This window comes from Trematomus bernacchii, unplaced genomic scaffold, assembly GCF_902827165.1.
Source record: "Trematomus bernacchii unplaced genomic scaffold, fTreBer1.1, whole genome shotgun sequence".
NCBI classification, from domain to species: domain Eukaryota; kingdom Metazoa; phylum Chordata; class Actinopteri; order Perciformes; family Nototheniidae; genus Trematomus; species Trematomus bernacchii.
In genome coordinates, this window is record NW_022987564.1 from 2890506 (window position 1) to 2910970 (window position 20465).

General features: G+C 40.2%; 1 protein-coding gene across 1 annotated transcript in view; it reads right to left on the reverse strand.

The window, feature by feature from the left end:
* csmd2 (CUB and Sushi multiple domains 2) overlaps positions 1-20465 on the reverse strand; it is a 231318-nt gene that overhangs the window by 123014 nt on the left and 87839 nt on the right. Inside the window, exon 6 of the mRNA XM_034125465.1 lies at positions 1122-1234. Within this exon, the coding sequence (XP_033981356.1) occupies positions 1122-1234 (113 nt within the window). The remainder of the gene's footprint in view (positions 1-1121; positions 1235-20465) is intronic.

Consider the following 20465-nt stretch of genomic DNA (forward strand, 5'->3'; position numbering starts at 1 on the left):
GGTGGGGGATGGGAGAGTGTTTAATCTAATTAAAGTGTTTGCCTCCCACTTCCCTATGATCTTCTAAACATATTTATCCACCAATAAACCTGTAAACCCATAGGATCACCGCCTTGTCTTTTCCATATTCTTCATCTACCTCTCTTCCTCCATTTTATCCCTTCCCTCATCTTTTATCCCTCTCATCATATTGTCTCTGAGATTTCCAGCTAATGGCTAGCGGTGAGGTTCTCAGTTATCACCTTTTCTGTGGAAGAACTAATCATGTTCCCCTGCTCATATTTTCTAAAATATGACCTCTACTCTGCCAAAATGTGTGAAATGATTTCACATGCAGCAGGTAAATGGTAAATGGACTGTACTTATATAGCGCTTTATCCAGTCTTTACGACCCCTCAAAGCGCTTTACATACTACATGTCATTCACACCCATTCATACAGAGCAGTGTACCTTACTCTAGTAACTAACATTCATACACATTCATACATCGTTGGCCATGCCATCGGGAAGAACTCAGGGTTAAGTATCTTGGCCAAGGATACATCGACATGTTGGCTGCACGGGCTGGGATCGAACCGACAACCTTCTGGTTGAAAGACGACCGCACTCCCTCGCAGCCACAGTAGGTAGTTTGAAAACTTGCAAACAATATAAAGAACATTACGATAATTTAAGAAAATGTAAGCTCATTTGCAACTGGGAATAAGAAGACTGATGTGACTCCGCTGAGCTTGTTTTCTTTTTACTAAATTAGACTTCAACACATTTTATGGTATTCCAGTTTGTTTGTCTTGAATGTTGTGCAAAAAGGGATCTCACTAAGGTACAGTTCACCCCGAGTGCTCAGTCAGATTTCAAGGCATCGTGCCTCTTGAGTGTCCGATATGGGAAACGTATGACTTTTTTCAAGGCTGTTAGTGACTAGATGTTTGTTATTCTTGTATAAGTAAAACCTATATTCACATTTGGTCACCATACATATTCAGATGTATCCTAAAGGGGACTCAGAATATCCAAATCAAATATGATGAAAATCCAGTCATTATTTGCTGATCTGTAAAGATGGGACACATTATGAATGATGGTCCTTTTAAAACATCAAAAGCACTCTTCATCTTACCTTGGTACTGGGCGCTGAAACCTCTCAACTTGTGGTTGCCGTCAGAGGTAAAGTGCAGCCGAAGCCAGTTCTTGCTGCTAATGATGGGCGAGGGAAGGTTGGGGCCAGTGAACCTGTAGGCAAAGAAACACAGAACAGAGATTAGCATGTTAGCACGGTTGCGTTTTAACAAGCAAACATGAAGTCCGCACATTGAAAACTGCAGTTATACCCTGTACATTTGTAAGTGTATTTAAGGTTAAAGGCTCGGTATGAACCACTGCCATCTGTAGCATCAGTTGAAGCTCTGATACACTTCCTCAGTACATTGCAAAAGGAGAAGCAACCAGTCTGTTGTGGAAAATCTCAATGTCCCTTTATTAATGTATCTTTATATTCGTTAATTGTCTAGTTTGTCAGGGCATAGCCTCATGGACCGTATATGCTGGGAGTCCAATGTTTTACCGTTTTAGGTAAATGATATCCTGCTGTACGAGTAACTGATATTGATGCACACATCATTTCTTGAAAGAGTCATCTTTTACTCAATCTATAAACGTCCTTTGCAAGAAGTTATTGAGCTTGATAGCGATTCTGTTTTGGGCCATGAAGCAATTATGTAATCCATCAGATTTCCAATAAAGTCAAGTCCAATGGCAGACTATATATTACCAAGGCTTGCAGAACCTGCCAGTCTTCCTGGTGATTGTCTTGTTTGTTTATGGTAATTATACTAATGTTTCAAAGTTAATGTGGCCTTTACTTAGAGATGGTAAAATGTTACACCTTTGAGATCTATTAAAGGGAGGGTCTGGTACTCAAGGGGAACTGTAATGTTAACGACTCTTAACCAAACTGTGGCCCAATAAAAAATGCGACCGGGAAGGATCGGCATTGGCATTTGCAGAGAAAGGACCCTCCTTTTATTACTTTGAAAAACCAATTGTGAATTATACTCCACAAACACTTAAAGTGCCTCCTGATCTGTATGCTAATGAGGGCTGCTGCTTACAAGGCACTTTTTCAGTTGTTAAAGTAAAAGCCATTTGGGAACACATCATGTGTTATCTTGAGACACACTAACACAATCTCAAACACACACGCTCATACACATGCATACAGTGTGCATACATTCCAATTGCCCACCTGTAAATTACATTTCCCAAACTGTGTCCACCTCATCTCCCAAACCTAAATACCAGCATCCCTCTGTAGTAATTTCTGATTAAACCTCCGACCAGCTCTCATTAATACAGCGGAATCAATCAAAGAAAAGTGAAAATGTGATTAAATAATGTAATAATACTGAGAAAGAGAATGGAGAAAGGGTACAAGACACATTTTGGAAAAAATTGTTTGTGTACTGATGCCGCTGGGAAAAAATAATAAATCTGCTTTAAGCATACAGCTCCAACAAATAAGACAATGAGGAGATACTTAAGTCTAGAGAAGATGTTTGGTGGAAATACGTGTCTGCACTGTAGAGCTCTCATAGGATCAATTAAAAGCATACAGCGGTAGAGATGTAGACAGAATTTGCTTTTATTTTTATGAAAACAGAGCACTTTTCGTTTTTAAAGTAAGCCCCTGTTGCAGTGGGGCCTCGGCTTCACTATACAATAGCTTTACGTTTTAGTCAAGGTGAACACAAGGTCACCTGAAGGATCGGAGACTATAGGAGTGTAAAATAAGTTTCTAATAGAGTTTTGAGGAACAGGCATATCGAAACCCAAGGGAGAAATAAGACCGTGATTTAATAACGGCATATCAAAACGTCAGTGATTTGGCTTTTTCAACCACACTGCACACAGAGAGCAGAATGGAGAGTATGTCACAGATGAAGCTAAATTGTTTCTCCCGTCTCCCATGGCAGCCAATCTCCTCGCTTGTAAGTCAGTGACACCAATGACCTCAACCCTCATTTAAGAGATTTCCACTGAAGCAACTTTCACTAATCACACGGTGAAATGTTGGAGACTCAAAAGGTTGAGGCCAGAATCTGGAGCACGGTTGGTTTTGACCCCGTGTCCAAAACAGGTGACGCAGCTCCTTTGTAAACATCAGAGGCCTTGATGAAAAGGGTAGGTGTTTAAGGTGTGTAAGTCAAAGGTGAGTATGTTTGTCTGTGCTGTATGTGTGTCTTTATGCCACAAACTCACCTTCTTAAGCTTATTTTGGGGAGAATGTTCAAACTGGTGTAAGGTTTTAGTACTGCACTATAATATTATCTTTTCACTCGACACAAACTGCTTTTTCTGCTTCTAATAATTCAAAAACAACCCAACGTTCATGCACCAAGTTGATTAAACCTGAGAGAGACCTACAATACACTGGGCTTTAAAAGCAATTACATGTAAAGGTTTCATGAAATGGCTTAAGGCACGTTTGTCAAACTCAAGGCCCGGGGGCCAAATCCGGCCCTTGGTGGATTTAATTTCGGCCCGCAGGATCATTTTTAATTACCATTAGATCTGGCCCGCCGGGATATTGCACGCACACCTTTACTCAATCCTGACCGCAAACATTGATGAACTTGCACCCAAGATGAGATGCCAAGTATCTGAACTAGCATCACAGAGCAGCAAACTGAGTTTCAATGGATGTTTCCTTTTGCACTTTTTTTCTCACGACAACAGGGCATGTTTGGTTTTTTCTTTGAGGGAAATTGTTTTTTTGAAGCTGTTGTTGGCCTGTGGAGAAATGTAATCATAAGAAATGACTCCAGAAAAGCTGCAGATAGAGCCATAAGAAATGAATGCAACTGATTATTTAATGTTTAATGTTGTTTTTATAGGCAATAATGTAAGCTTTGTTAGTTCCAGATGTAATATGTGCAATAAGTTCATTTCAATAAGTTTTGCAATAAACATTGAACCAGTCCGGCCCACTGTGTATTTGAGTTTGACACCCCTGGCTTAAGGTATTATCAAAGTGGTATTTTATAAATAACAATAAATATCAGAAAATCAAACATATTTAATCAAATATAGTCTCTGGTGTTTACTGGCATTCTATACATGTATTTATAAACATGTGCATAATTAGGTTATTTATCTGATCAGATTATAATGTGTTTCTCCATTTTAGTATGGCCTGGAGGCTGCATGGTGTAATGAAAATGAGGCGGAAATGTAAAGCTTTGTTGTACAACCCTGACCTTGATTTACAACAGCAAGTGCAAGACTGATAACGTGAGTCAGACGCCTCAGGAGATGTTTTATCACTTAAAGATGAAGCATTGAGGGGGATTGTACAGTGTCTGGCACACGTGTGTTTGGAGTGCTACTACTAGGATGGAGAGTGCCAGAATCACCTCTGGCTCTGAGTACATAGCTGCGAACAAAATCTCCCACAAATGAATTACAGTGTATGATCCACACTGCACACAAAGGCCTCAAAACACCAGTGCCAATATTTAAATGAAAAAGCCCTGTTAGTGTTCCTCCCCTCGTTCACCTTAGGGACACATAAAAATGTCCCTTTGAATTAAAGGCCAGTTCCAAACACAACAAGCAAGCTAAACACCCACTTAAGAGCGGGATAAACTGTGGCAGAGCCAGAGGATAAGGAGCTGACGGGTATGCCATTACGGATTAGGAGATTAATAAATATGGGATAAGGGTTTAAAAGGCTACCATAAATATCATTTTGACACCTCTGCCTTTGGCCATTTCACTGTTCCCCCTTTTTTGCTGAAAACTTCAAAGTTTTAGGGTGAAAATCATAAAAGGGCACAAGAGTAAAAGTCCTGAGTTGGCAGATGGAGGGCTCCTGAAGGGTGTTGTGGCCACTTCTATACCCTTTTCACCTCTCTCTCTGTCTGGCCGACCATATTCGATTTTATGCGGAATTGTCTTGAGAGCGCAGAGCTAAACCAGTTTCCATTTCCAGGTCCCAAAGCTCCTAAGTCTGACTCAGACTTTTGATGATTGTCCAAGGAATGCATGTAGGGCAAAGCAAGGTGATAGAGGCAGCCAGTGGTGTTGATGACTGAGGGGAATGAGCTCAAAACCATTCACTGACACACAGAGCTCTCTGAGAAACAGCTAGGCTTTGATGCAGCTCTTTTACATTGCATTCATAAAATGGTTGGACAACATGAAATGGACATGAAATGGTTTAACAGCTGCACACACTTAATAGGTGACATCCTATTTCTGAGTATCTGAAGTTGGAATTGCAAATCCTTGTTGCTCAGACTTGTCTTTTCACTGTCATATCATGATTGAGGGTTTTAGGACCAGTCAAAACTCATTTATATAACACTGGCATAGAGATACTTTCCATACTGATGAGATGTGACTCATTAAATTGTTAATGCCTTTCAGGATTTTGAACAAAGGTCGTTGTCATCATGCAATTCAGCAACCCTTCCCAGTGGAATGGGTCTATTTTCTGCTTTATATTCATCGTTTCATGTCGTCTGTTTTCTGTTAGAGGGGCAAAGGTGTCAAATTACTCTTTGCATAATCAGTGATGGGCGGAGTTTAGGTGTCAAAGGTGACTAGCTCCACATTAGGATCAAACGCTTCAAATGACCATTCAGGTAATGAGTTCATTGTGATGAAGCATCAAATGACCATATGTGTTCATGTGTAGGTGCTTGCATGCGTGCAGAGGGATGAAGAACGTCCCCATTAATAGCAGCTACTTAGGTAGATCAATCAGAGCTCTGCTCAGTATGCAGGTCCTGCTTACAGCAGAGCGGGGGTCACAGTGACTTTAAGCCAAAACTTTCAGCATTGTAATGAGGCTATGTGAATTATAGCACAGGTCCGTTTATCCAGATGTACATGCAGGCACACAAACACACACTCCAAACATTCACAGTTCCAAACAAGTAGGTGGATATCAATATATATATGTCTCTTTACCTCTCTCTTTCTCGGTCATACTTTCTATTGCACACACATACACACACTCTGAGGTAAAACGAATCAGTGTTGAAGACCCTTAAGAGCAGGAAGGCAGTATTAAAGCTGTGGCAGTGGAGCTGTGACCTTCAGATGTAACTGAGAGCAAACACACACTGGGGGATTACATGAACCACCAGAGCCCCCAGCTCAAAACAACATAGACCCCCTCAACACTGGTCATTTCTTCAAACAGCAACCACCCAGGCAGTAAAAACTATCAACCCTACAATAGAGTTAAGGCCAAAGTTTGAACAGAGGCCTTGAAGGTAGATACAGTATGTCTCATGGGTCGGTGGTGCATCGGACTGAAGCTCTGAGGACAGAAACAAAGTATTTTCAGAGGAGGCTGAAATCTCCACTGGCCAAGCCATCAGCCATCAGAGCCAACATGGCTAATCTTTCCTTGGTCCGACAGAGCCAAAATGTCTGTTCTTCATCTTCCCCTGTCAGCCCGCATGTTTTATTCACGAGGGACCTTTGGCCCCATCGGAGAACCTTGTTAAATCTTCTGAGGGATTGTTTTCTTGCTTTCACATACCATATAATGTGAATGCTGATTATAGGAAATGTCTTTTAGAACAACACACCAGCCTTAATATTGGCTCCCTTCCCTTATTCCTTGGTATATCTGCCATATGACCTTCCCATGATCCTGAAGAGTTCATAACTAACCGTCAAACCCTCCACCTCAGTCACAATTCAGAATTATTTTCAAAGACGGGATAATACAAGGGTGACTGAATATATGCCCTTTTTATTTTAATATCCATGCAAATGAAAAGTAACCTTATGGCTACTATGCCATGCTGTTTCATTTCTTTCACCAAAGAGAAATGTTTAGTACCCAGCCACACCAGTCTCAAGATGAAACAGAGTGAACCTCTTCTCCTTACAAGGACATGATAATCATATCAAATGTGAAAAGTCTGTGAGGGACATCGGCATAGTTTAGGTCATGGTGAAGAGCGGTCAAATTAACTGTGAGAACTACAGTATGTGTAGAGGAAGACTGCCAAGTGTGGAAGAACAGAAGTAAGCAACACTTTTGGAATGTGCTGATAAATATAAGTTTGTTTATATCGTTGAATTGGAACGTAATTATAAAAATCCATATGAAGGTTAGGATATACCATATATAAAAACTGCTTTTGCTAAAGCTCTTTCAAAATTACATTCTCCAAAATAAGTTAAGCCAGGGTATTGAGGGTGACCCCAATAACTCATCCACTGTAACTAATGTTGACTTAAAGGTGGGGTAGGTCATTTTGGAGAAACTAGCTCGAGTGCGCAAGAATTTGAAAGTACACAGCCGGAAAAAATCTGCCACTTCCTTACAGAGCCCCTCCTCCAACACACACGAACGCGCACATGACCAATGAGGGCACGAGATAAGTTTGTGCACAGATGGAAGGCTGACAGGCAGGTAGGCCATCCAGTTATTTTAGCCGGGCCGGTTAAAATGATTGGTCGTGCTTTTTACAGTATTACGGCTTCCACAGATGACATTTTTTTATGGAATTTTTGTCAAAGCACTTAAGATATTCATTGCTATCAGGATGTTAAGAGCATTCCATGGAATATAACAAAAAGTAAGTAAAGTAAGTAAAGGCAACTCCCTGAGATACTGTGATAACACCCAAAAAGGCATACAGGCAGGCTAAATGGATCAGAAACATAAACGGCTCAATTCATGGAAGTAAATAATTGCAGTGCCACTTGTTTTGCAATTGATTCCAGTGCCAGTGTGATGTATTGCTCTTCTTTAAAAAGTCAAGCTGGATGTAAGCAAAGTCACAGGGAGCAAAGCAACAGGACTAAACTGCTGTTGAATAGACTGTGGAACAATGCTGATGAGGAAACCATACCGAGCCTAATGACTTTGATTATTGAGTGTTTGCTTTCAAAAAAAAAGTGCCCTACAAGGAGACAAATGACTTGTTTGACTAAAAGAAAGTAGAGGACAAACACGGACATTGTCAAAAGAGGAGCTTTTCTGTTATTTCTTTCATTTCTCTCTTTCTGTTCAGTTTCTTTAAACTCAGCTTACATGAGGCTTGGCCACCATCAGAGAGGAGGGTTGGGGAAGACACATAGGCCCCTTAATACTTAAACACACAAACCATCTATCGCAAGTAGGGATGTCCCGATCACCTTTTTTTGCTCCCGATCCGATTCCGATCATTTGATTTTGACAATCTGCCGATACCGATTTTTCCCGATCCGATCTTTATGCAATGCATTAAGAGAAAAAAAAGGTAACAGATAACGGCTGGTCATCCAACGCGATGAATTCAGCTATCTTGGCTGTTATTTTTTTGGCCTTTTCACTGTTCTGGGGCAGTTTCTCTTTCCTTTTAAAAGTGTCGGTTGTTTCAGTGCCGTTACCTGAGTGGCCGCTGTGTACTCGTCGTGTTGTTGTTGGTGTTTGTATTAGATTGGTCGTGTTGAACGTAGCTCTGTTCTTTCCACCACGCGGAACCTCCGCCTTGCAAACATTGCATCTGGCTGTGACACTGCCTTCGCTTTCAATTTTATAATACTTCCAAACTCCTAACATTTTCTCTGTCCCGACTCCCGAGTCACCAGCTGAACGTAGCCTCTTGTTAGCTTACTGCTACTATTAGACACTGCGCCCTGCCCACTCTGTTGCCAGATTTGAGAGAAATAAGCAACCAGGTCTATGAAAACAAGCCCAAAAGAAGCAACACATACATGATGTTGTGTCATTTTAAACCAAAACTAAGGCCTCAGGATGACTTTAAGACGTGAACATGGTCATTTTTGTTTTGTAACATTAAAAAGATTCCCGATCCCCGATTTTTTTCTCCCGATTCCGATCTTTTGAAAATCACGTGATCGGCTCCGATCCCCGATCACGTGATCGGATCGGGACATCTCTAATCGCAAGTGAAAAATAAAATAAATATGTGTGTAATCGTCTGCAGGCGGTATTGGATCTGTGGTTAACGGGAGAGAAACAAATGAGATTCCAAGGTCACAGTGATAATTGAGCCGTCCCTGTAGATCTATCAAACCCAACAGTAAACAAAGGCCAATAACATCCTAGGGTCCTTTCATTCTACAGGCTTGAAGAGATCTACAGGGGGAAATGTGGAGACAGCGACTATGACAGTGTGACAAAGAAAGAAAAGCCAGGTAGCGAAGCAGTTAGTGAACACAAAAGTCGGTGGAATTAAATAGGTCATAGTGAAAAAATGTTTTGAACAACTTCTTCTGCTCAACTATTTTGTCCAGCGATTGAACAATTCTGTTCAGTTCTGAGCAATTCAAGGTTGAAACTTACAGTGACTGCATTTAATGTGTTTATCAAAAAACCATTCACCCCACTACCATCGAAGCTCACTGGGTGATTCTGACAGCAGCTCTTCCAATGTTCATCTGGTGACTTTGCTCCCCGGCATTGAAAGCCATGTGATACAACTGATCATAAGTAAAGCTTTGGTAACATATTGATTATTTGTTTCAAATCTAAGAAAGTGAAGGTGTCCGCCTGCAGCTGTTTAAACTTCTAATAATATTAAGAACTGTAGATTCAATATAATTTAGTTTATAATTGACATATATGCTTATATATTATTTCCCTATTCCTTGCATTACCCTAGCGGTTTGTGTGTATGAGTCAGATATGACGCAGTACTCAAGTAGACAGGTGTATCCGTGCTAATGATATCGAACCTGGCAACACTGTCAAACCACCCAAACACAGCTGGCAAGTTGGACTCCCATATCAGACGATCCTAAAATAACTACATTGTTATGCTAGGAGAGAATCATTTGAGGGTTTTTGCATGCATCTTTGTTTATATTTATTTTTGAATGCGTGTGATTGAACATAGAGACCATGCAACTTTATAAACAAGTTTCAACTTATTTACTATCAGATCTTAGCACATCCTTAAAATATCAACTTTTATGCAAAATAGAGTACCTGAGAATTATCTGTACTTGTTCAATGTTATAATTGGACACTATATACTGTAGTTTACACTTTAATCAGGCATTAAATATAGACGTTTAAAATGTGATGGCGTCTTCACTTCTGTTGATAAATTGTACAATATACCCTAGTTCTGATGATTTATCTCTTATGTATGTTCTAACCTCAAATGAATACTGCTAGCTTGAAAAACTGGCCAACATGCGTCGTTTTTTTTCATGTGGTCATAAAATGCATGCATGATTTAATAGGAGCCCATTAGTAATAGCAACTTACTGGCATTCATAAAACTAAATGGCTAATAAACCTAGTATGTTGCTATATAATCTGCTCCCGTGCACTTTTAAAATTAAGTCCCTGAATAGTGCCGTCAGCATTTTCCCTTTTAAACAATAAGCCCCCAGGCTCCCACATATTAAAGGGTAGTAGAGTACATAAAGGTCGACGTAAAGTATAGCAAACTAATTAACTACAAGGGGGAAGATATCCTTAGTAATTAAACCAAATCAAAATCTATTTAAAGAAAGCTATATGCGAGACATTTTACTGGTTATTCTTTTTTTTTTTTAATCTTGAATGAGTGAGAAAAAAATACATTATTTAACAGACATTTTTACCACACAAAAGTGCGTGAAAGAAATTAATATATATCACCATGTCTATACTTTCTCTAAATTACCCACTCAAATATAATACCACTATTTTATCTCTCATATCTGGTGCATGTGTATTCCTATCCTTTGCTATTGTTAGTTACCTGCAAATCTTTACTTTCTTACATTACATGTCACTTGTTAGATGCTTTTATCCAAAGAGACTTACATACATTCAGTAGTGTGGACAGTCCCCACAGGAGCAGTGGGACACGAAGTTGCTCTCCTGTGATCCGAAGATTAGCGCACCAACCCACTGAGCCACAGTCTCCCTTATTCCCACTGCACTGCTTTTTCTGGCATCATTTTAGAAGGACTCTAAAAAGGCTGCCTGAACAGACATAAATAACACTAAAACTCAAAAACCAAAGTCAATTTAGTCGAGTCCATATTGGGTGTTTGCACCTGTTCCAGGATTCAAATAATCCACTTTAAACCATAGTGGGTTGAGTAGCTGCGGTCGCCATTATGCAGAGCGGGTGGTGCAGTAATGTTTTTGAACGCTTTTTGGCAAGATATTGTGCTTACATTACAGCCTACTCAGAGCAAATCTAATCACAAAAAACAGCATGCGTGTACCCATTTTTGTTGCTTTATTTAGTATGTTGAACCGTGCTTTTTTATACAATCCATCAGATGTAAATGATTGTCAATATACATTTGTGATGTAATGAAGGCCAAGTCTGGTTGTATCGTAATCCTTTAAGGGAAAATGTGCCACCTTTTATGTTGATGTCCAATCAGTTTTGATGGTAAAAGTAGTGAAATATGAAATAGATTTTGGAAGCAGAAGTGTTTTGGTGTCCAATTTAAGTCCCAGTAGTATTGACCAATCATGTTTGAGCCAGCTTGGTCAGACGCAGGTGAAAGTCTGTTTGGAGAACAGAAAGAGGCACAACGCACCAACATGTCTAACATTGATTCATCATGAACACATATCTGACATCGACATTAAAAAGATAGTGAATTGTACCCTTAATTATCGTTATCCAAAAGTCTATAGGATGTATTATGTCCCTTTCCTTTTAGTTGATTAAATCCCTGAAGTGAACATACATGACTGGGGGAATATGTTTTAATGTTGCACTTTCCAATCTGCACTGCACATTACTGTACAAAGGTCATGTGTACCAAGCAGTTAGAATAAATACAGTTGTAGTATGTCTCCTTTTGTAATGAGCACATCATTGCCCATGGCCAGGATTTGCAGTGTCCTTAGAAATCCAACTTAAAATGGGACATTATCTGATGTTGGAAGCACATTTCAGGTGTCTATTTCTGATTTGCAACTCTGCTTCCTGAAGATAAAATATATTTTCTGTCAGAAAGTCGGCTTCCTCCAGTCCATTAATTACCTGTCTGCTGCTTTTGAACCGGATGAGAGGAGTTCATTTGATTTGACGCTGATCAGCCTTTTTTTGCTGTGCTGCTCCAGCATCACCATTTCTTAGGGAAATACTACTACTAAGTCTCTGCTCTAAGTCTTCGCTGGCAATTGCAGAAAAAATAGATGACTTTTGGTTTCAGCATTGACCTTAAAATCATACTTGTATGACTTCAACCCCTCAGAGTAATGGAGGTGGAGGTGATCATTCAACAAAGCCAGAGCAAATAGAAAATATCAAATATTATCATTACTCTTTGTTGATAATGCAGCAAAGCCACAGTGCCTGAAAATGCATGAGCAAATGCAATCAACAGTTGTGTATTACTCTGGCCTTGAGGCACGATTCAAAGTACAAACTGAGCTCATAAAAGTCATCTCTTGATGTGATAGCCTTTCAGATGGAAAATCTAATTATCAATCACTTCAGTTTGATGTCGGCATGAAGCTAACAGCCACTAAAGGTTAAATAGCGTCCTCTAATATTTCTCCATGATTATGTAATCTCTAGTGTCCCCTCCCCCTTTTGTGAGAATGCTTACTGAGTTTCAAAGAGGCTGATTTTAATCAACTTTATAATCATTTTCCACATGTGTGGCTGTCTCCTGCATGGGATAATTAGACACTTGGACAAGCTGGAAAAGGATGGCCCCGGATGGACATCTGGTGTCCCAGGTGCTCCCCTCTTTCATCTCCTCCAGACTCCACTGTCCCTTGGTATTGCTCACTCAAAGATATGTCCACATTACAGTACATCTCTCTATCTTTAAGCTTTCCTAAAGAAGAAAACTCCAGTTTGCTTTTCAAGATTTTTCGGATCACGAACCATCTCCCTGAGGCCGTGAGAATAGATAGGAGCTCGGAGATTTCCATGACGGGGAATGTGGGAGAAAGATGGTTTATGGTGGGAGGAAGAACCGGCAAGAGATGAGTAGCTTCTTGAGTACATAGCAAATGAGTCATCCGGGCACCAAAAACTGCCAAAATGTAACCACCACCTCACTTTCACTGCCTCTTCCTTTGCAGTGTTTCTACTGTGCTGTCCACCCTCAGTATTTTCTTTCCCAAGAGCGTCATGTACTTGTTTCCTTTTAATTAGTTTGAGGGTCGCTGAGAAAGCCATTCTATTGTGACCCATTCAAACATTCAGATTACAGCGAGAACTGCAAAGTATGGGATGCAAAAAAGATAGAGAAGGCCTTTATTCCACTGTTGTGTTCACCGGCCCTTTGTCTGGCTTTCACAGTTCATTTTTGGGAGATTAGCATTTGTTCTCTCTCCTTTGCCATCGCTCCCAGTAATCCTTCCCTCTGTCTTAGTCCGCTACTCCATGCCTACTTTTGGGACAATATGCAATGCAAATGGATGCCACATTTAGTATTATCTGCTCCCGTCTTTCTCTTTCTCAAACACAAGAATCAGAAGAAAGCGAAACAAGAGGATAAGAAATGAAATGTCAGTGTAAAGTGTGACCGTTGTTGTGGCCTACTTTTAGGGGCTGTAAATGTTTGTGAAGTACATAATCATGCAAACAGTTAGGCGACAGATTTTTCACTTTTAATCAGACAGGTGGTCTAAAATAAATGCCCATCCCAAATCCAGATGGCTGGCCCGCTGTCAGAGGGATGAGGAGGTTTTCAAACAACTATTGTGTGTTAGCAGGTTAAGGCCCCTATACACCAATCTGACACCAAAGAACACGTCCCGACGGACCCGACTGTTGTGTCGCCTCACGTCTCCTGCGTCTTGGCCAACAGTCGCACTGGAACACACCGCAAAGACTTCAGCCGACATGGCAATAACTCTCCTTACCAGCAGGCGGCGGTAGTGTGTATTCGTCATTCAAAAGAGGCAACAACCGGAAGACAGACTTCCGATACACCGAGAGAAGAAGAACAGACTGCGTGATATAAACAAACAACAAATAGCGTGTGCGTTCCATTTTCACTCTACAGCGAGAAGCTCATGGGGCTTTCCCGAACCTGTGTCGAGAGCTGGAGTTAAATGAAATCTCAGATTTGCCTTCTTAATAGTTTGTTTGGGTCTCTCACTTCCGTTTCGCTTCTCATGCACTGATTCGCTAAGCTGAACAGCCAATCAGAGTGATTTCTTTAGCCGACGGCCTTTTACCGACAGCCTACCGATTCAACATGTTGAATCGGCGGCGGAAGGTGTCGGCACGGCCGAAAAGACACGACGGGACGGGACACAGCAATCTGAGTAGGGCGACAGGATGCTCATCGACGTATCGAAGAAGATCTAAAAAGTTGTGTTTTCGCACATTTGGTACAATGTACAAACACAAACACACTTACAGGTGCATGAAGAGGGATATGCGGAGACACAAACTCCCAGTTATTCAAAGTACATAGCCATAAAATCACCGTGGATTAATTCAAAAGTTTAGACAAGTTAAATATTTACACAAAGAATGATGAATATCCACTCTCATATCACATCAGTTTGGGCATGTGGATGTGTTTTGCCCTCAAATCTGTTCAAAGCTATCTTTGATCCTCCTTCCATGTTACACTATACTTTAAACAGCCCAGGTAGAATTAAGCCTTTAAGTTATCTGGGCAAAGTGGAAGTGGGCCAAGTTCTCTTCCATTATTCAAAAAAAAGCAGAGAGATATTCACCCTCGCTGATAGAGCCTGATCTCCTCTTCCATTAGCCTTTATTGCACTTCCAGTCCAAAACCATTTCAGGGAAAAAACATGCACTTATATCGTTTTGTTTTTTTATGGTTATGTACTTTGCTTAGCTTTTAATATATTTCATATTTCATATTTATTTTCTTTATATCGTCCTGCCAAAGTTAGCGGGATGAGATTGCAGGTAAATATTAAAGTAATCAATCAGGGAAAGTGGGAAGACAAAGGACTGAAAACACCTTGAGGCAGAAGAGAAGAGCTATCTTTTATACGTCACCCGTGACCGTGACCGATTTGTCGTAAAACCACCATCCAATTAAAAGAGGTCTCTCCATCTGCCTCCTCCTGAGTCAGCGCTGACCTTTCACCCCCCTCCCACCTCAGCCGTGATATATCCACTGCCTCTGCTCGCTGCAGGTATGAGCTACTACATAGAAGATAGAAAGCCCCCATTTACTACTTGAGTTTATAAGGCGTACAAAGAAATGTAATTGTACACTGTAAACTTTTGTGTGTGTGTGAGTTTGTATGACATCTGAGGTAGCAGAGCCTCTGTTAGTCATACCCGAATGCCATTACTCTTTGTGAGTGTTCTCAGATGGTGTTTAAGAGTTATGTGTTACGACTAAGCTGTAAAAATGATTTTTTGTTTCATGTCTTTCAGGTTATGAGCACAAACATGTGAAACAATAACAGAACATTCAACAAGCATAAAAGGTCACAGCATTTAAAACGTTATAGATCGAGTGAGGGCCGGCTCCAAGTGTTGTTTTGTTTTTTCAGACGGGTTAAATATAGCTTTGTGAGTTAACAGTAATTGCCTGAGCAGAATTAAGACGTTAAACGAAGACCATGGGTCACTCTGCCTCTCTTTTTCTATTTTCTGGGGCATGTCATCTGCTTGTTTACATAATCCATCTTCACCAGTCTCATGACAACAAGAACACATTAGCCATGGGCAAAAATGATTGCAATTGCAGTTCAGCTAAGGACAGTTGTGTAATTTCCTGCCATGCAGTGATTTAAAGCAAACTCCGATGCAAAGTCAGCATTAGATTTGCCTTTCACTGTCACTCCTTTTCCCAGAGATGAATTACCCACTCGGACATAATCACACAACACTTGACCACACATTAGAGGGACCACTTTGAAGAGGTAAACATAAGGGGTTGATGCAAGGGGAAAAGAAAAAATGTCATGATGATGAAAATCAGATCTAAATGCTCTTTGAATTATGCAACAATCAACATTGGTTCACAAACAACAAACGTAGGAAAACTAATTCCCCATTGATCTTTCTCAATTCATGTACGGTGCTGGAAAACAAATCCCTGTTGTGTTCTCAACAGTGGGTCATTTGAAAAACATTTATTGATGTCGCCAACTTCAATCAATTATTTCTTTATCTTTTTTACCCTGGGCTTATTTCAGGCTTTTAACAAATGTTTATTTTAACTGTGTTGATGTGCTTTTATGATGTATGCCACTACTTTTGGTCAGTCTCGGAGGAAATCTTAATGCTCTCTTGCTGTCAATGACAAAGTTACACTCTAATGTAGGATATATATAAAAATATGGGTCTGTGGAGGACAGTGCAGTGGTTGCAGTATGAGGGCGGACACATCATCCCCATCCTCATTCCCTCACAATGTAGATTAATGAAGCCTTAATAGCCCATGCCATTAGGCTGGGTGTCCAATGAATAGACTCCAAAACCCTGGGGATTCTTCCATAAGAATATACTGTAGGCCAATATATAGACATGACGCATAGGGTGATCTCAACATCATGCAAGCGCTTTTGTTATGGCTCAAAAGAGTAGACATGTGTCAATTCAAGTAGGAATGTTTTAAGGATAAACCTTCAATTCCATCTCTATCCACAGGCTGCAAGCCGCTGATGCAATGACACTCAAAATTGTAAATATATCCTAATTTCCACACAATTACCCTAAAGTCGTTAAAGTGAGACTGCATAAATCATTCCTCTGACATGTACAGTATACACAATCACATGAACCTAAATACACAATCAGTCATTTGTGGACAAAAACCTGGGACAGGAAGGCACACAAACACACTCTCAGACAAACAGTGTGTGTGGAGGATCTAACTATGGTAAATGAGTAGTATTAATCACCTGTCCCTGTCTCCATGGTGATTATGAACACATTAATCAGCAGCTTGTCTGCCAGTTGGATGTTAGCATACCAGACCCATCATGGGATGGAGGAGAATAAATGGAGTGAGAAATACACTGGTGGCAATGCGGTTTGGTTTTTAATTGTTGTTACTGCAAAACAGAGTTGTTACCACTTTGGGAGAAAATAACCAAGTGTGCCAAACTTCTGTGTCCCTCAGCTAAACCTGTTTGAACCCTCATGCATAACGATGCTGCTTACCCTCTTCAACCACAACAGAGAATATCTATTCATTTAGTACACGTCCAACTTTCCACATCCAAGGAGTTAGCTCACTATCTGGTGCAAATCAAGATACATGGCTCAGTTACGCTACTCATATTCTGAGCTAGGTGTACAAAAAAAATCTAGTTTTAGAATGATTGCTTTTTCAATTGTAGGATGAAGATTATCTATAAACCTTAGGCAGCCATACACCATCAAACTATGGGAATTGAGAACCAGTTTGGTGGAGTGCATATAAACAACTTTAAAAGACAGTAACAGCATAACATATAAAATGAAAAGCCGTGCATGTATGTCCTCTCGTTCAACACAACAATTTATCAGGAATCGATTAAGAATCATATCCATAAGGGGTACAGATAATATAATCATTATCGCTAAAATCTTATAAATTCCTGTCTCTAGTCAAAACCACTGCTAGACTTCTATTTTTAGTCTGTTATTTACTCTCACCCCTCTATTTAAAGCCACACATCAATGGTCCATTTTTGGGGCAAACTTTGTCCTTGAAACATACTGCATGAATAGACACGTGCCGTGTACCCAGAGATGCAGACATGTATGCACGCACGGGTACAGCTGTATCTGTTTGAGCCGGTGTTTGGTGACAGCTGTCTGCCTTCTGTGCACCACATCCTCCATTCTAATCACCCAGACTACTTCATTTTGAAGCAAGCCTTTACGTGGTTGCAGACTCCACTGTTAACAAATAAACATTGTTTGCCTCTCTAAAAATAGCTCTGCTGAACGTGAACAACAATTGATATTCATTTCAACTTCAGAATTCAAAATGGTAAGTCATGTTAATGAGATTGACAGCAGTAACATCAGCTAATAGGGACAGGAGTCGCCTAATGGCAGCTCAGTGGCAGTGCTGTTGTTAATTTTGCTCTCATTATTACTGGACCCCAAGCAGGAAGCACTTAAAAGGAATTGAATAGGTTGTGGGGGTGGATGTGAGGTAGAGTGGCTTTGACTGGAACTAAATCGGTATTGAGTGTATAATTGAGCAAATATAAAAAGACTAAAAGCACCTTATTTAAATAAGAGGCTGCACAGCAATGTGTAGCAGCATGAGAACCATTCTTCTGGGATATTAAAACCAGCTTTTATCATATGTCATGCAGAGAACACTTTTTGCACTACACATGTATTATGTGTATTAGTGTGGCAATTAAACCAGTATGACTCAAGAAATTAACTTCCGCTACACGGGCTAGAAAAGTCTGCCAAAAAGTGGTTAGCAACGAAAATTAGTTTTGCTTCATTTGGAAAACCAAATCAAAATAACATATTCATACGAGTAGGTAATACAACTGTGGAAATACTGCAGCAGGAATCTTAGGACACATCTAGTACATGGTACAGAATGTACTTGAGCTTATATCAGGACTACATTATGATGAAACATAGCTTTCATGTATTTGATACCTCTAGGCCATCAGGGCATCAAAGACTGAGTGTGCCTCAGCCTTTCCTTGCAGGAAGTGATTACAGTAGCTGTGACAGAGACCTTGTGTTAGCTGTCAATCTGCATCAGTCTTCCCCTGACAGACTGAGAGCCTGCAGTAACACAGTCACACGGGGTAAAGTACTGTGTGTTGCTATCCTGAGTAAGAGGGACAAGGCCCCGATGTTAAGCCTCGCCTGACTCTGCTAAGGAGGAATAGGTTAAAGTCAGCAGAGAATTATGAATCAAAAACAGTGCGTCTAAATTGTGCCTTAGACAATTGCATTTCCCATATCTGTTCCATGGGAAACAATGCAATATTTAGAGTTCAATGGACGAAATGGTTAAAATAAATGTATTTGTAAAGGTGCAAGGAACAGGCTGGATGTTATTCATGTTAATGATTTTGTAATGAGGACTCTCAAATAAAAATATTTATAAATAATTTCAACTTTGAAAAGTATTTTCTGGTTAATTTAAATAAATTGCTATATATTGTTTATCGTCTCAGAATGTGTCAGGACAATATGAACACTAAAAAACGTAATAGTGAATTAGATGTATTTAAAGCCACAGGAACCGCACATATTTGATAGCCATTCCACTATATTGTTAGCGTTAGCATAGTGTGACAATGCAAGCTTGTGTGTTTAGATCAGGGCTCTCCAACACGTCGATCGGGCAGCTTTTCAGTAGCAGCTTTTTTCTGTCACACGAATATCAAATTGGTCGGTGACGCAGAGATCAAGGAACAGACGTGACAGCGGCACAGCGAGTCGGCGACACCACACACGGAGCAGTCTGCTTTCTCCACCAGCACCAGTCCAGAACCAACAGCAGAATGACCCGCTCTGAATCAGGCCCTGTCGCTGCGGCTCAGAGACACACAGGGAGGGATTTGTGTTTTTTGAAAAACACTCGTTATCGTCATGTCAGGTTTTAGGTGGATTTAATCAAGTCTTGGATTCCAGAGTATGAATGTCCTCTTGCTATTTTCAGTTGATAAATACTTGTGTAAAGTTTAAATGACTCTATTAGAGTAAACCTAAGTGGGTACACTCCAGCATACACCTGTATGGTGGACTCCATGCAGCGCCATTCATCTCACTAACTGTAAAAAAGAGTGAAATGCTTGTAAGGTGGTGATTAAGGACATTTATGTGAATTTTCAGTGATGTAATTACTGTGTGGGCCATAATAATATGTGAGACATTTTTGTTTTCTTGGACCTTGATGTGAAGTTAAGATTTTTGATAAGCTTTAGGTATTGCAATTTCACACGTGTACAAAAGTATAGCTTAATTCAACTGATGAGGGCTATGTGAATAAATGTAAGCGATGTGATGCAAGTAGCTCTTGGCCACTTTCATTTTTTCAAAGTAGCTCTCAGATGAAGAAAGGTTGGAGACCCCTGGTTTAGATAAATGTAATCAAAAGGTATTCTATCACTGAGCAAAAAGTCTCTCCACCGTCTAAACAATGACTAATGTTCCACTACTTAATTACATGATATCCCAGGAGCTATACCCATTGCCCATCATTAACCACCACTGACACAGAGTGTATTTTGACAACAATAATTTAGTTTGTGGTCTCAGGTTAAATATAAAACCATTGACACTCAAAAAGTGTTTGATTGAAATGTGTCAGAATTCAAGAATGTATTGATAATGTTGGTTATAGAATGCCTTGAGGCTAAAAATAGATATTTTCTGAAGAAGTGCAGCATATTTCACATAACGCAGCTGTGAACAGAGTTATATGAGATGCATGCAAGTCTTTCTTCCTTCACCCTGCTTTGCTCGTATGGAAAGCTAAATAACAACAAAGAATCCCACTGGACTCAATTAGCTACAGTTAAATAAATTGTGTGACATTAATGTCATGCCCATGGGCACCGAAATATCTTCCCGCTGGAAGTATA